At 39.0% G+C, this 14,125-nt stretch overlaps 1 protein-coding gene across 1 annotated transcript in view; it reads right to left on the reverse strand.

The window, feature by feature from the left end:
• The window catches only part of OSBPL1A (oxysterol binding protein like 1A), a 207,031-nt gene extending 200,162 nt beyond the window's left edge, over nt 1-6,869 (reverse strand). Inside the window, exons 1-2 of the mRNA XM_079718170.1 lie at nt 6,779-6,869; nt 3,937-4,059 (exon numbers count right to left, since the gene is read on the reverse strand). Coding sequence (XP_079574296.1) covers nt 3,937-4,057 — 121 coding nt within the window. The 5' untranslated portion in view covers nt 4,058-4,059; nt 6,779-6,869. The remainder of the gene's footprint in view (nt 1-3,936; nt 4,060-6,778) is intronic.
• Nucleotides 6,870-14,125: the final 7,256 nt, after the last annotated feature.

Raw genomic sequence — 14,125 nt, forward strand, 5'->3', positions numbered from 1 at the left:
TTAGCTTCACAAAGAAAAGAGAAGCTTTCATAGGATTCCCTGGGCTTCCTGGCACCAAATCCACCCAATACCTCTACCCACAGGCACCCATCCTTCCTCCTGAGGCCTCAGAATAATCACGCTTCCTGGATCCTGGATCCCATGCCCCCCTGCTTCCCAAGTACTCCTTTTCCTCCCTATCTTCAACCTCTCCCTCTTTAGTTGGGAATAGGAAGGAGCAGGTGAGGACTTGCGTCTCGTCCACCTAACAAGCAAAAGCACCCAACCCCCCCTCTCTGGTCCCGGGCGCCCTCCGGCCCTTGTCCTCCTCACTCTCCTCCCCCGCCCCCAGTCTTCACGCTTCCCACCTCGCATTCCCTCCCATCAGCTACCCACCCACTGCAGACCAGGTTCATTTCCCACCGCATCACTAAAACTGTCCTCAACTTTTACCAATAAATGGTGTCAATGGATCCCAGGGGCACTTTTCAGCAGCCAGCGCACTGTGTCACTGGACGGCATCTGACAGCCCAGGCCAAGAGCCTCCAGAGCCCTGCACTTCTTCCCAGGGCTCTGTGGAAACTCCACTTTCTCTGATTATCCTTCATTACTAGAATCGCTAATAATGACACCTCTTGGCCCTTTCTCACTGCTTTGTTTATAGGCTCTTCACTTCAAAATCCATATTTCCATTTCCAACTCTCTACTATTCACCTCCATTTGGACAATACAAGAATACCTTATGCTCAGGAGGTACAAAGCTGAACTCACTTACCTTACACATACACGTGTGCAAAGAAAAAGCACCTGTTCCCCCTCCCACATCGTTTTCACAATGAATTGCCCCATTATTCACCTCCCTTCTCAAGTCAGAAATAAGCACCACTCTTGCTGCCTTTCTCCTTTTCACCCCTGCCCAACTCAATCAGTCCTATCAATTCTACCTCCTAAATGTTAACTATACCTACTTTTCACCATCCCCATTGCTTCTACTCCCATTTAACTACAACAGTCTCCTCTGAGTTGCTGCAGCAGCTTCTGAACGGGTCTCCTCACCATCTAGTGCTTCCACATGGGATTCTGAATCAAGAAGTCAAAATATACAGAATCCTAAATAATTCTTAAAATACTCCAAATACCAGTAAAAATGTTTAAAAAGAAAAAAGGGTTCTTGATAATCTTTAATAATTAAAATCTACTTTTTAATTTCACTTTGGTAAATAATGTAGCAGAGACACTTTCCCCTATCAATAAATCAGTGTCTACATAAAAAAATAAATAAGCAAATAAGTGAGCTATTAAGTCATGAAAAAAATTGCTCCAAATATCCTTTATACTCTTTACAACTTATTATGGACACTCAAAATTTTTTTATCGATAAGAAATATCAAGTTTAGAAATATTTACAGAAAACTGTACCCTATACTGAATATTAAACACTGGGAAACACCAGCAGATGTTATGGGTAATACTCAAGTAACTTCCCATGCAGATCTTCCAGCAAAGCAACAGGACAGCACTACACAAAATCATGTACTGATGCTGCCGATACAAGCTCTTATTTTGCTTTCAAAAACTTATCTCATAGATCACTCATAGAATTTATACAAAGCATGCTATGCGTATAAACATATTAGTATTTATTTCATTTGCAAGAATGTCTCGCCACTAGCAACAGACGGGACCATGAACACACACACTCGTAATGGCAACAGCTACAAGCCAAAATGCCCAATTAGCTCTTCCTTTGTGCCCCTAGCCTAGAAGTGTTGACCTTAACCTTCAACTGCACGTCAGCGCTTCCCTCTCTCCCTTCAACTGACATTAGTGGATTCCTCCCAACCAGTAACATCTCTATGTTGATTGTTGAGCTTTAATTCTTGCAGAAGAATTATACTACACTTTACCATTTTCTCAATTTCTCAGGGTTTGGAAAAACAAAATGAGATAGAAAAGAAAACCAAGAAATGCCAGGCACAGTGATTCCCATGTGGAGACACACACACACCCAGCCCCAGCCCTCCCCACTCACTTCTGTTGGGTGAACTCACATCACCTGATTACGTTGTTCCTCTACATAAACCCTTCAAACTGCCCTTAAGACAAGTTTGACTGACAGGTATAATGAGGGTGAAATTTTGAAAAAGCAGTAACATCTGTCTCTCAGTTTTACATTTCCAAGTAGGTGACTCTCCACTAACCAGCCTGAGGCAACCATGGGTGAGGAGGGGGCGGTGGTTGGTAGAAAGTAAAGGGTTGCTGAAGATGATCAAACCAGGCATGTTTCTGGCATTCCAAACAGAACCCCAAGGTAAACATTAAGAACCAGGTTTCTGTTGAAGGATGAGAAGGATTTTTAGAATTCCTTTAGCACTCCAAGAACCGACTCAGACTATAATTTCTGGACAACTCAGAGCGTGGTTTCTTCACTGCTACAAAGATAATACTCCTTCCGCACTGAGGGTGCCATGAAGTTTGCTGCTCTATGACAGGAGGAGAATGTGACACAGCAGAACAAAATACCCGTCAGTGACAGAGGGCCGTGGGAGAGGAAAAGACGTAAAATGGGGCACGTGGCTCCTGATTATAAGCCCGGGGAGTGAGATAAGTCGAGGGAACACTGAGAACAGGCAGTGGCATGTAGGATGCTAGGAAAAGGTCCCCTACCAGGCCACCTAGCCTAGCACCAACCTGCACGGTGGCCACGTCAAAGTAAACTCAGTAGTGCAGGCAGAGGGAGGGCCAAATGTTGGCTACCTAGAGCTGCTCCAAGCCCCCATGGGTCACTCAACACCCCCATGGCCACACCCACAGGAGTGTGGCCAAGGTGAACCAGCAAACCTAGGCCACGTGCCAGAGGGAGACATGAGAGAGGTTCAGGGTGACACAAAGCCAACAAGAGCCAGGATGAGACTCCCAACACAGCCAAGGAGCACCACCTGTGCTTATGAAAAACCTGCATTTGACTCTGAGTTTTACTTCAGCTACAAATGCTTCAGGGGCACTAGGAAGACAGGTCACCAAGGAACCAAAGGCCGTCCACACAGAACAAGGCTCGCCTTTACATTTACAGGCCACCTTAGGTGAGATGCGGGAGGACACAGGTGAAAGGCTCTGGGAGGCCAATCATTTATCAAAAAAGCTACTGAAATGGAGGGACCCAAAGACTTATATTTAGTCCTCCAAACTCCCAGAATGAGAAGGCGCTTGTTGAAATATCAGAGCCAATTTAGAAAATAAAGCCTATTTCTCTACACCCCTGAGTTTAATATACTTGTAACCTTGCTACACAAGGCACATTGTGATTTGGCTGCTACCTACCCACCTAGCCTTATCCCTCACCCCTCCTGCCTGCAAAAGCCCTTGCCATCTGGGCTGCTTCTCACCTCAGGACCTCGGCATATGACGTTTCTTCTGCCTTGACCCCTTTTCTTCTCCATTTTTACTTGGTTAAGTCTATGCACTTTTCATATATCGCCTTAGAACAATTTCCTCCAAGAAGCTAATCCTTTGAGTTCCAGTTACATACTTCGTATGTGTTCCCTAACACCCTGCACTTCATAGCTTCCATATTCTGAACATATTGTGCAATGCAGACTAGTCTGAGCTAGTAAGCTACTAATCTCAGTGAGGGTAAGGATCCTGTCTGACAACATTTCTAAGGTACTTCACATGCTTCACCTACAACATCTTCGAGAAAAAGAAATGATTATAGCATGCATCCTGTGGACTCAGGGGTCACCCTTGTAGTTCATAAGGTTTAGGACCCATGACAATATTAAGACTGGATCTCAATTTCTCTACTTAGAGGGGAGGAGGAGAGTATCCACTCTTATGGGGGTTCTTCCTAGGATAAGAGATGAAAATTTATTTCAAGTTCAGAAAAATTAGTGCTAAGTAAATGATAAAGTAGTGCATACTCATAAGAAAAAGCTAAAAAATCCATTCAAAGGTTACCTTTGCAGTTAATGTCAGCAGTTACTTCATTCCTTTCCATGGTTTCCAATAACTGTCTTACTTCTTCAGTGTTGCCGTTTCTGGCATGATGGAGAAGCTGTTGCTCTGCTTCTGTGCTCATTTCTAGATTTAAAAAATAATAACATTGCTATTATCGAAGAACATATATTAGCTTTTGGATATTATCTAACAGATAAAAGGGAAAAAAATCATCTTCATTCTGCAGCTAATAAGATAGACACAAGAACTGATTAAATGAATCAGCTGCAGGGCCAAAACTTGACCTTGAGACTCCATGCCCTTTGTATTATTACTGAAGAAGTGCACTAGACATTTGGGCAAGTTTCTTACTCTCTCAAAGCTTCAGTTTCCTCACCTGCAAAATACAATCAACCTCATGACCTGTTGTAAGACTGTGTCTATGAAAGGTATTTTGTAAATAGTTATTAGTACAACATCAATAACCAGATATAAAGTTAAATTACGGCAATTCAGCAGTTTGTATAGAAATATCATAAGGCTGAAATGTAAATTAACACAATGTGAGAAACTTGTGAGAAAATAAATTACAGATAAGGATCCTGGAGCTACGATACTTACAAATAAACTCTATTTTCTTCCCAAGCCTCAAGCCAACTATAAAGGATTACAACCAAATTTAAAGCATTGATGTCAAAATGTTATGAACAGCAATTCCCAGAAAGAATACAAATTTCTTTCATACTAATAATCAGTTAAATGCAAATAAATCAAACACAGTGATTTTTTTTGCCTACCTGATTAGCAAAAATAAAAAAATTAAACACACCAAATGCTGGAATTAACAGAAAATGTGCACTCCAGTAAACTGTTAATGATATTATGCATATTATATATTATAATAACATTCACACAATCCTTCATATGCTGCAGGGGGAGAGGCAACAACTTGACAAGATGAAATAATTTCAAAATACACAAAGGGTTCCAGGAGATAGCCAAGTAACAAATACCAGGGATCTGTCTCCCCACCTACACAACAACTGTACTGGCTCACTCTGTCTGATGTAACTAACAATTCTTTGGAACTCTGGAACCTCCTGAAGGCTTGCAACTGCCAGGGAAGACTTGGAAGGTAAATGTGGTTAATTTCAGCTCTTAGGGGTAGCAGCTCCCTACCCCCCACCTCCAGCCACTCAGCAGGCACCTGTGCATGTGCTTCTGGAGCAGCTTGCTGGAGCTGGCATCAGCAAAAAGGACCCTGTCCTCCAAATACTGGGGAGCCAGGCTCTGATCACTGATTGCTGCTTCTGACCACAGAAATGCAGACAAAGAAGTGGGCAGCCATTGTTGTTGCACCGGCACCCTTGCTGCAAGCCTCTCAGGTGGCCTGGACTGCCAGAGGATTTAAAGGACCAGCACCCTTTTTCCCCCTCTCTTTTTTTTCTGTTTTCTTGCTTAAATTTCCCCTTAATTCCCCTCTTTTAAAGACTAGGACATTCACAAACAACTGCATATATGGGGAAAATTACAATGTGACTGTTCATGTCCACCAAAGGCTCAAAAAAGACATGAGACAACCTTAAGTTTAGGCTGGCCCTCAGTAGAAAGGCAGTCTACAACAATCAAAAAACAAACAAACAAAAAACAAAAAATGACAAAAAATTAGCAAACCCTGAGGAAGAGGAGTATCTGATTTCTAGAGTTACTACATTAGATTCAAATGTCCAGTTTTCAGCAGCCCCCCCAAAAAATCACAAGGCATATAAAGAAAACAGGAAAGCAGGGCCCCTTCAAAGGAAAAAAATAAAACAGAAACTGTCCCTGAAAAAGAACTGATGGCAGATATTCTAGACAAAGACTTCAAAAAAATGTCTTAAAAATGCTCAAAGAACTAAAGGAATATATGGAAAAAGTCAAGAAAATGTATGAACAAACTTAAAGAGATAGAAAGCCTAGGGAATTCCCTGGTGGTCCAGTGGTTAGGACTCCATGTTTTCACTGCCCGGGGCTCAGGTTTAATCCCTGGTTGGGGAACTAAGATCCCACAAGATGCATGGTATGCCCTCAAAAAAAAAAAAAAACAAACAATGCATGGCTAGATTGCATATAATTTCTCAGATTGTAAATATGTCTATATTTTCTTGAATTTCAGAAGGAAATTTTTTAATAACAATTTTTCCCCTGAATTTTGTTTAGACAGAACATTGGTGAAAGTATTCTTTACCTGTGGGTGGAGAAAATAAGAGATGTCCTAAGAGAATAAAAGCCTAAAAGGAAACCAAAAAGAAATTTTGCAGCTGAAAAGTACAATAACTGAAATGAAAAATTCACTTGTGGGATTCAAAAGCAGATTTGAGCAGGCAGAAGAATCAGTGAACTTGAAGATAGGACAATAGAAATATCCTTTTCCTGCTTTTTAAGAATGAATCAAAGAACATTTGAAGTAAGTATCTTCAGAACATACTAGAAATTGTTTATTATTACCTTGGGTTCTCACTTCATTGGGTTTACAGAAAAGAAAAAAAAGCACAATTTTTTTAAAGTTTTTCAACTTCTGTAAAATAAATATGAAGAGGGTAAAATTAAATCTATTATCTACTTAAACAGTTCATTATAATATCATATTAACCACGACAGCTGCTCATTAGTGCTGCAATTGGAATTAAGATATTCAAAGGTTTGCTGAGTACCCACCAATGACAGAGACTGCTACAGGCACTGGAGGTATGATGATGGACAATACAGTCCCTGCCCCCCAGACAGGGCAAACATGCACACAATCATACCAAATGAGTCAAGTGCAGTAATGAACAAGGGACGGTGGCTGTACAGAGGACAAAGGGAATGATTAGCCCTTTACCTGCATTCGTATGGGAAGGAATCACAGAGAAAGTGAAATTTAAGCAGGAACTTGAAAAATGAGGTCACCAAGACCAGCAGGATGAAGAAGGTTTCCAACCCCGATGGACAACTGTTACACCAGAAACAATCTTGGTTGAAGATGTGATTCCATTTGGTCGTGGTGAGTTTTGAGATTCCTGTGGGAAACAGAGAGGGAGATGTCCAATAAGCAATCAGCTAATACCAGCCTGAGCAAAAGAAAGCAGTTTAGGCTAGAATTAAAATGGGGGGAGTTATCAGCACGTCAGTAGTCATTAAAATCATAGGGGTAAATAAGACCTCTTACTGGGAGAAGACCAACACTGAAGGTGAAGGCGGCCAGTCACTATGATCCAGCAAGAAAAGTCTAAGCATGGACAGGGGGACAGGAGAGGGCAATAGCACTGAAATCAAGAGGGGAGAGTGTTTCAAGGGGTTGGATAGGTGTGAAATGTCAAAGGAAGAGCAGGGACAAGGCCTGAAAATGCCGACTGGTTTGGCAGCTAGGCCACTGATGAACTCAAGAATACTTTAAGTAGAAATGACAGAGGCAAACAGATGTGGGTAAATTGAGGAGTGAAAGTGGGATGATGGGGAGAGAGTGCAGAAGATTCCTTGAAAGCAACTCTGTTTTGAAGGGCTGGGGATAGCTTCAGTTTTCGGATATTAGATACCTGGGCACGTTCGTAGGTTGTGGGGCAAGAGCCAGGAGAGAGGAAAAGCTTGAAAGACAGGAGGAAGGAGGGAAGAGAGATGAAAATGATCCTAGAGGAGCCTGAAGTAGGTGGATGAAAAGCCCAAGCAAGGATCAGCCTTGAAAAGAGGAAGCACCACACTAAGGCCGGGGGCAGGGCAGAGGGTAGTTAAGGGGCTGATGGGGAGCTGGATAGAGCTCCTTCCTGTATGATGCTGCCAATTTCCTACGAAGAGAAACAGATTCTTAGGTATCTTCATAGGCAAGGAGTCTTACTATGAGACAGGATGGGGAGGGGGGCATGGAGGGGAGAGGTAACAGAGGTAAACAGAATAGACTGTTTGAAAATTAAAAAGGGTACAAGGCCAGTTAAATTTCACCGAGACAGAAAATTAAAACTCTTGTTGCTCTATGCCTAAATTCCATATGTGTTCATTTTAACACAGGCACCTGTCTGATTAAAAAATATTCTTAGGGCTTCCCTGGTGGCGCAGTGGTTGAGAGTCCGCCTGCCGATGCAGGGGACACGGGTTCGTGCCCCGGTCTGGGAAGATCCCACATGCCACGGAGCGGCTGGGCCCGTGAGCCATGGCCGTTGAGCCTGCGCGTCCGGAGCCTGTGCTCCGCAACGGGAGAGGCCACAACAGTGAGAGGCCCACATACCGCAAAAAAAAAAAAAAAAAAAAAAAAAATATTCTTAAAACAATTCATCCTATCCTTTTCAAAGCAATTTCCCACCACATCCATTAAAACTAGCTACTCTACCTGCAGGCTGAGCAGACTCTAAAGGTTTGCCAACTGTAACACCCGGGACTTAGTCAAATAAGCAAGACCTTGAGGGTAAATTCCAAAATGCAAACAGGCATTTTCAACACTTTTCCTTTATAAGCTTCTATTACTTTAGAAAGGAGTGGTAGGAGTTGCGGGGTGGGCTGACACTTTCCCCTATCTCCCTTTAGAAACAATTTTGTAAAATCATATATACATTTAGAACTTACTTCCATAAACAAATTACTTTATGTTAGGAGCAGAAAGTAGTAAAAACACAATTTTATAATAAAATAATCTCCTAGTGACTCTAACACCCAGTCAAAATAGCACAACTCCAAAAATACCTATAATTTAAAGACCAAGTAAACTTCTTAAAATGATAGCTGTACTACAGTAAAACAAAATGATCATTATGTTCCTTTCAGCTACGCTGCAAAGAAACTCAGATGTTCCAAACCAAGACATAAAAACGTTCATTATTTTTTCTTCATTCAAGAACCATTATAACTAAAAGTCCACTGCCGTCTCTGCAGACCTGAAGATTCAGAATTTGATACATCAATAGTACCTAAAACTTTATTCCTCAAGTCAGCATCTAGGTAGCCAGCTTGGGCTAGGAAGGTGCCCAACATGACATCCACAAGAAGCTGCAGTTTCCCCATCACCTCCAGGGCCAACAACACTTTCCCTATCTCTACTATCACAGTGTTACTATCAATAAACCCTTAAATGAGGGCTGACCATGGTCCAGGCATTGTACTAAACTTTGGTGACACACTAATGAATAAAACCAGGCCTTACATTAGGATAAGTTATATTTTATGTTATTATATATTTTTAACATATATATTAATATATGTGTTTATATTTATATATATATTATATATACATACACACACACACACACACACTTTTTTTTTTTTTTTTTTTTTTTGGCCATGCTATGCAGCTTGCAGGATCTTAGTTCTCTGACCAGGGACTGAACCGGGGCCACGGCAGTGAAAGTGCAGAGTCCTAACCACTGGACCGCCAGGGAATTCCCAGTAACTTATGTTATACAGAAGTCAACTGTACAAAAAAATTACTATCCACATTTCTCAAGAGGTCTGACTTGCCATCTCTACTCCCAACCTCCACTAGATCCCCTTTATAAACCTTCACAGCACCTTATTTTTGCCACAAATGTCAGTCTGTAGGTGCACATATGGTCATTTCTTTGGCTCTCCCTACACTACACTGTAAACTTAATGAGAAAAAGGGTCCCACATTTCTTATTTGTCCCCACTATATCCCTAGTACCCAGCAAGGTGCCTAGAACAGAGCAGGCAACTGAATATTAATTAAATGGACAGACGGATGAACGTGGAATTAGTTTTTCAAGAACAAAGCAAGACCAATAGGAAGGCCTAAGAGTAACATGTTCATTATAAGTGGTACACCTTTATCCAGTGATCAAAAAATGAAGTTTTTTTTCCTTATATGCCACAGGAAATGAATTAAGATCATACCAAAAATCATACCTTTTTAAAATATACACTCCAGGATTATTGAGGATTATCACTGCTTCTTTAACTTGAAACATCTCTAATTTATAAATAGTTTGTGGTTAACAGTTAACTTTAGAAAAAATACAAAAATCAAAGAATCCAAATTCAAATGTTGAACAGATGTTAAAAAACTTTCTTTGGACTCATGAGAGCTTATTTCAAAATGCACTGTCTCTGACGTTTAAGCCAAAAGAAAGACAAGTAATCCCTTAATGTATCTTATGAGACTAGATTTGAGCCACATCCTATCAGCACATATAGTATTTTTCAGTATCTCTTTGTGGATGTTTTCAGCCACTCTTTTCACATTCACACAATTCCAAACTCTGTTTTTAAGATTAATGAATGAGATTTTAATGGCCAAGAGAATGTTTTCGAGGAAATAACTAGTCAAAAACATTTTGAGCGTCAAAAACATTTTGAGCTTCAAAAACTAGGAGACTAGAGACTTTATGTTTTGCCTTATGTTTCCTCTCCTCCAAGGTCCACTGGGGAAGCCAAGCTTCTAATTCTAAATTATTTTGTGGAAAGCGAATTTCTGTTTTGTTGTTGTGTAAACACTGTATATTACCTAATGAAACTGGTCCCCATACTTGATAATCCATGCCACTAAATCCCCACTCACTACAATGGATAAATTCTGTGGCCCTAACAACTCTGAAATCTTGGCAGAGACCCTGAAACTTGTAGCTTAAAGGGCAATCAACATTCAACTCAGTCAGAGGTCTACTATTTTACAAGTTGAACTGCTACTTTTCTTTACTATTTCTACAGAATCAAAGTAGAAAATTCCTAGAGAAATCAAAGACAGTGAAGTTCAACAATCAGAGCTAATTCCCCTGAGTACCAGACACTCAGAATATTAAATGATGTGTCCTTTAACAGAGTTCTTAAAGGTGTTTGAAGAGTTAAAATTCAAAGACCTCCAGGCTAACTTTATTCGATCATACATACAGCAATATTTAACTGGATATTATAAAACATCAGGAAAGTATAGTGAATCCTCAAAAACTTAAACATAGAATTACCATATGATCCAGCAATTTCACTTTCGAGTATATACCCAAAAGAATTTAAAGAAGGAACTGTTGAAAGAGATATCTGCACACTCATGATCACAGGAGCATTCTTCACAAGAGCCAAGAGGTGGAAGTAGCCCGAGTGTCCACTGGTGGATGAATGGATGAGCAAAATGTAGTATATACATACAACGGACTATTATTCAGCCTTAAAAAGGAATGAAATTCTGAAACGTGACACAACAATCATGAACCCTGAACACATCATGCTAAGTGAAATAGGTCAGACACAAAAGGACAAATACATGACTCCACTAATATAAGATACTTGGAGTAGACAAATTCACGCAACCAAAAAGTGGAATGGTGGTTACTAAAAGCTGGGAGAGGAGAAAATGGGGAGTCAGTGCTTAATAGACACAGAGTTTCAGTTTGGGATGATGAGAAAGTTCTAGAGATGGATAGTGGTGATGGCTACTGCACAGTATACTTAAAATGGTTAAAAACATATGTTATATGTATTTTACCACAATTTTAAAAAAATGAGGGGGTTCAGTTGTTAAGACTTCACGCCTCCACTGCAAGGAGCGTGGGTTCAATCCCTGGTTGGGGAACTAAGATCCCACATGCCACGCAGTGCGGCCCAAATATTTCAAAAAAAAAAAAAGAGGAAGTGTCTGAAATTTGGCTCTAACAATTGAGAAATAGCTTTTGTACTATTAACAGAGCCAAAGGAAGCTAATTATTCAAAACTTGTTATGACTATATGTTGTAATGATTTTTAAAATTCTCAGATACTGATTTTATGTTTGCTAATACATTATTAAAATAATATTTGAAATATACTGTATACTAGGGATTTGAATAGTGAGAAAAATTAAGTACTTATGAATACATATATTTTACAAACTAAGTCTTTAAAACAAAAAAATCTCTAGTGTGCTCAGCACTGCATTCTGAAGTACACCAGTTAGCTGCTTAATGGCGCTTTCTTCTCCCAATATTTTTCCTTCCAATATTGTATTTTTAATATAAGGAAAATATTAAAAAATTAAAGCGACTATGTTAAAACGTGACGATAGAAACAGAGTTTTGCTCTCAATCTTATTAGTTCCTAGCAAGCAATCATTAAGTTCTTTTATGTGATCATATATTCCTCAGTGTATATACGTGTGTATATACCTATTTGTACATAGGCATATACAAATATGTATATATAGAACTACGACATTTGTGATAACACAAATAATTAAATGCATTTTTTTTCTTGGTTTAGGAATTTAGCTTTGGTAGATAGATTCATATTTAAGCTAAGACTGATTTTAGAGATGAAGAAACTGAAAAGCACAAAGATAAAGTTAATTGCCAAGGGTATGGCTTTAATAGCCACAACCAGAATCTAGAACTTCTTATGGAGGGATGAAATATTATTAATGCTATATATTTATAAAACTCAATTCAGCCTCTAAAATTAAAGGTCTCTGATCCTAGTTATTGTTCATGTATGAGCACTGAGGAAGCTGAATCTGAATTATAACTTAATCCCCTCATTTTAAGAAGATTTACTGACTGAAATGAGACATCCAAAATATGGCAATTTAAGGAAAATGACAGCAAATTTTAAAGTCTATTTTAGGAAGCACTTGCCTTTTTTTAAAATATGAAATTAAATTAAAAATCACTTAATTTTTAATTCAGTGAAACTTTTTCTCTAACTTCAACAGGACCCTGTGTCCTGATAAATGACATCACCTCTTTTGCAGGAGAAATGATAGACACCTGGCTGTAATTGTAATATGTCTTACTACAGTTTGTAAGCCATTGAAATCAATGTAAAATGCCTATACCAAATTATTTACTTTATATTTGACTTTTCTACATTACTGTCTCTTATTTACTATGTACCCACACTGACTTGGATGCCATACAGGTATAAGAAAAGAACAAGCCTACTTGCTGCCTATTTATTTATTATTTTACCTTTATTCAGTCGAAAATGTAAATGTTTAACAAAACTGTTGAAAACAGTTTCAATAAGCTTCATGGCCTTGCTTTATGAAATTGTTTAAACCTTAGGTTGCTATATATTTTATCTGCTTCACAAACAAGAACTAACCCTCAGGTGCAGCCCTGATTTCAATTTGAACTTCGTAGATTCTACTGTTAATAAATAGTTAATAAAAACTATTAACTATTGTTTCAAAACAGGTTTGGCCCATAGAAGCAAATGGCAGAGAAGTCCACAAATAAGATAAATACAGTTTTAGATAATAATACCAACCAGGAGGCTGATCAACTGTTACCTTCCAATGAAAAAATTCCTTAAATTTTAGATAAAATGTATTTAAATGTTTCCCATTTTATTTCACATTTGAAAATTATCTTCCAAGCTTAATGAAACGTGTAATAATGCTAACCAGTTATCCACCATACGGCCAGAAGTTTCTCTTTAAAGGAAAACTTTAAACAACAAAGTGGTTACTTTCCATTGTCACATGATAGGAAACTGTACAGTTAAAGACCACTTTCACTGTATAGTACAGTAATTTCCTATTTGCTGGCTGATGAATACAACTCAGAAAAAGTTAGTGACCTAGTATATCCTCTTACTTTAGGCATTAAAAAGTATTTCTTATACTTGCCCACCTTATTAGTGGATGAGATCAGGTAAGAGAAAAAAATCCAACATTTCTAGGGATCAAGAACATCCTGTAAGATACTTATATGACATTATGACCATCAATATATTCTGTACAGAATGCAAAAATCTTTTCTGACACGTCACTAATGAATCCTGGTGAGATTGGTATCAGCTGGTGCCTATACTGCTAACACCTGTCCTCTTCCTAGGAACTGGAATTTACAAACCAATAAAGTTCTAATTACCACCAGACTTGCTTAACCACTTCAAATTTCTTACATGTGCTTGCTCTATCCTCCATATGTTGTTAGGCTGATTTCCACTTTCTATTGACTACTTTTCTCAGTGAATACACATAATGTACAAAAGCTCAGCTCCTAGTAATAGCAAGAGGTAAGAAACTGCCAAAGTGTCAAGTTTGAGGTATTATAATTATAGATATGTCTAAGTAAAATAAAGTCACATGAAAAAAAATTTGTTAAATAGACATTGCACCATGTTATCATACAAAAGAAATTGGCTGTATTTTTCTACCTAGTTGCTGGTTCTAAACAAGTATCATTTCCCTCTGCTTTGGGGGAAGAGTGGGAAAGCAATTTTCACAGAAATAACATCTAGCTGCTCTGAATTACAGGTGTAAGTGTTGTGCAAATAA

This window comes from Hyperoodon ampullatus (assembly GCF_949752795.1).
Source record: "Hyperoodon ampullatus genome assembly, chromosome: 13".
NCBI lineage: Eukaryota > Metazoa > Chordata > Mammalia > Artiodactyla > Ziphiidae > Hyperoodon > Hyperoodon ampullatus.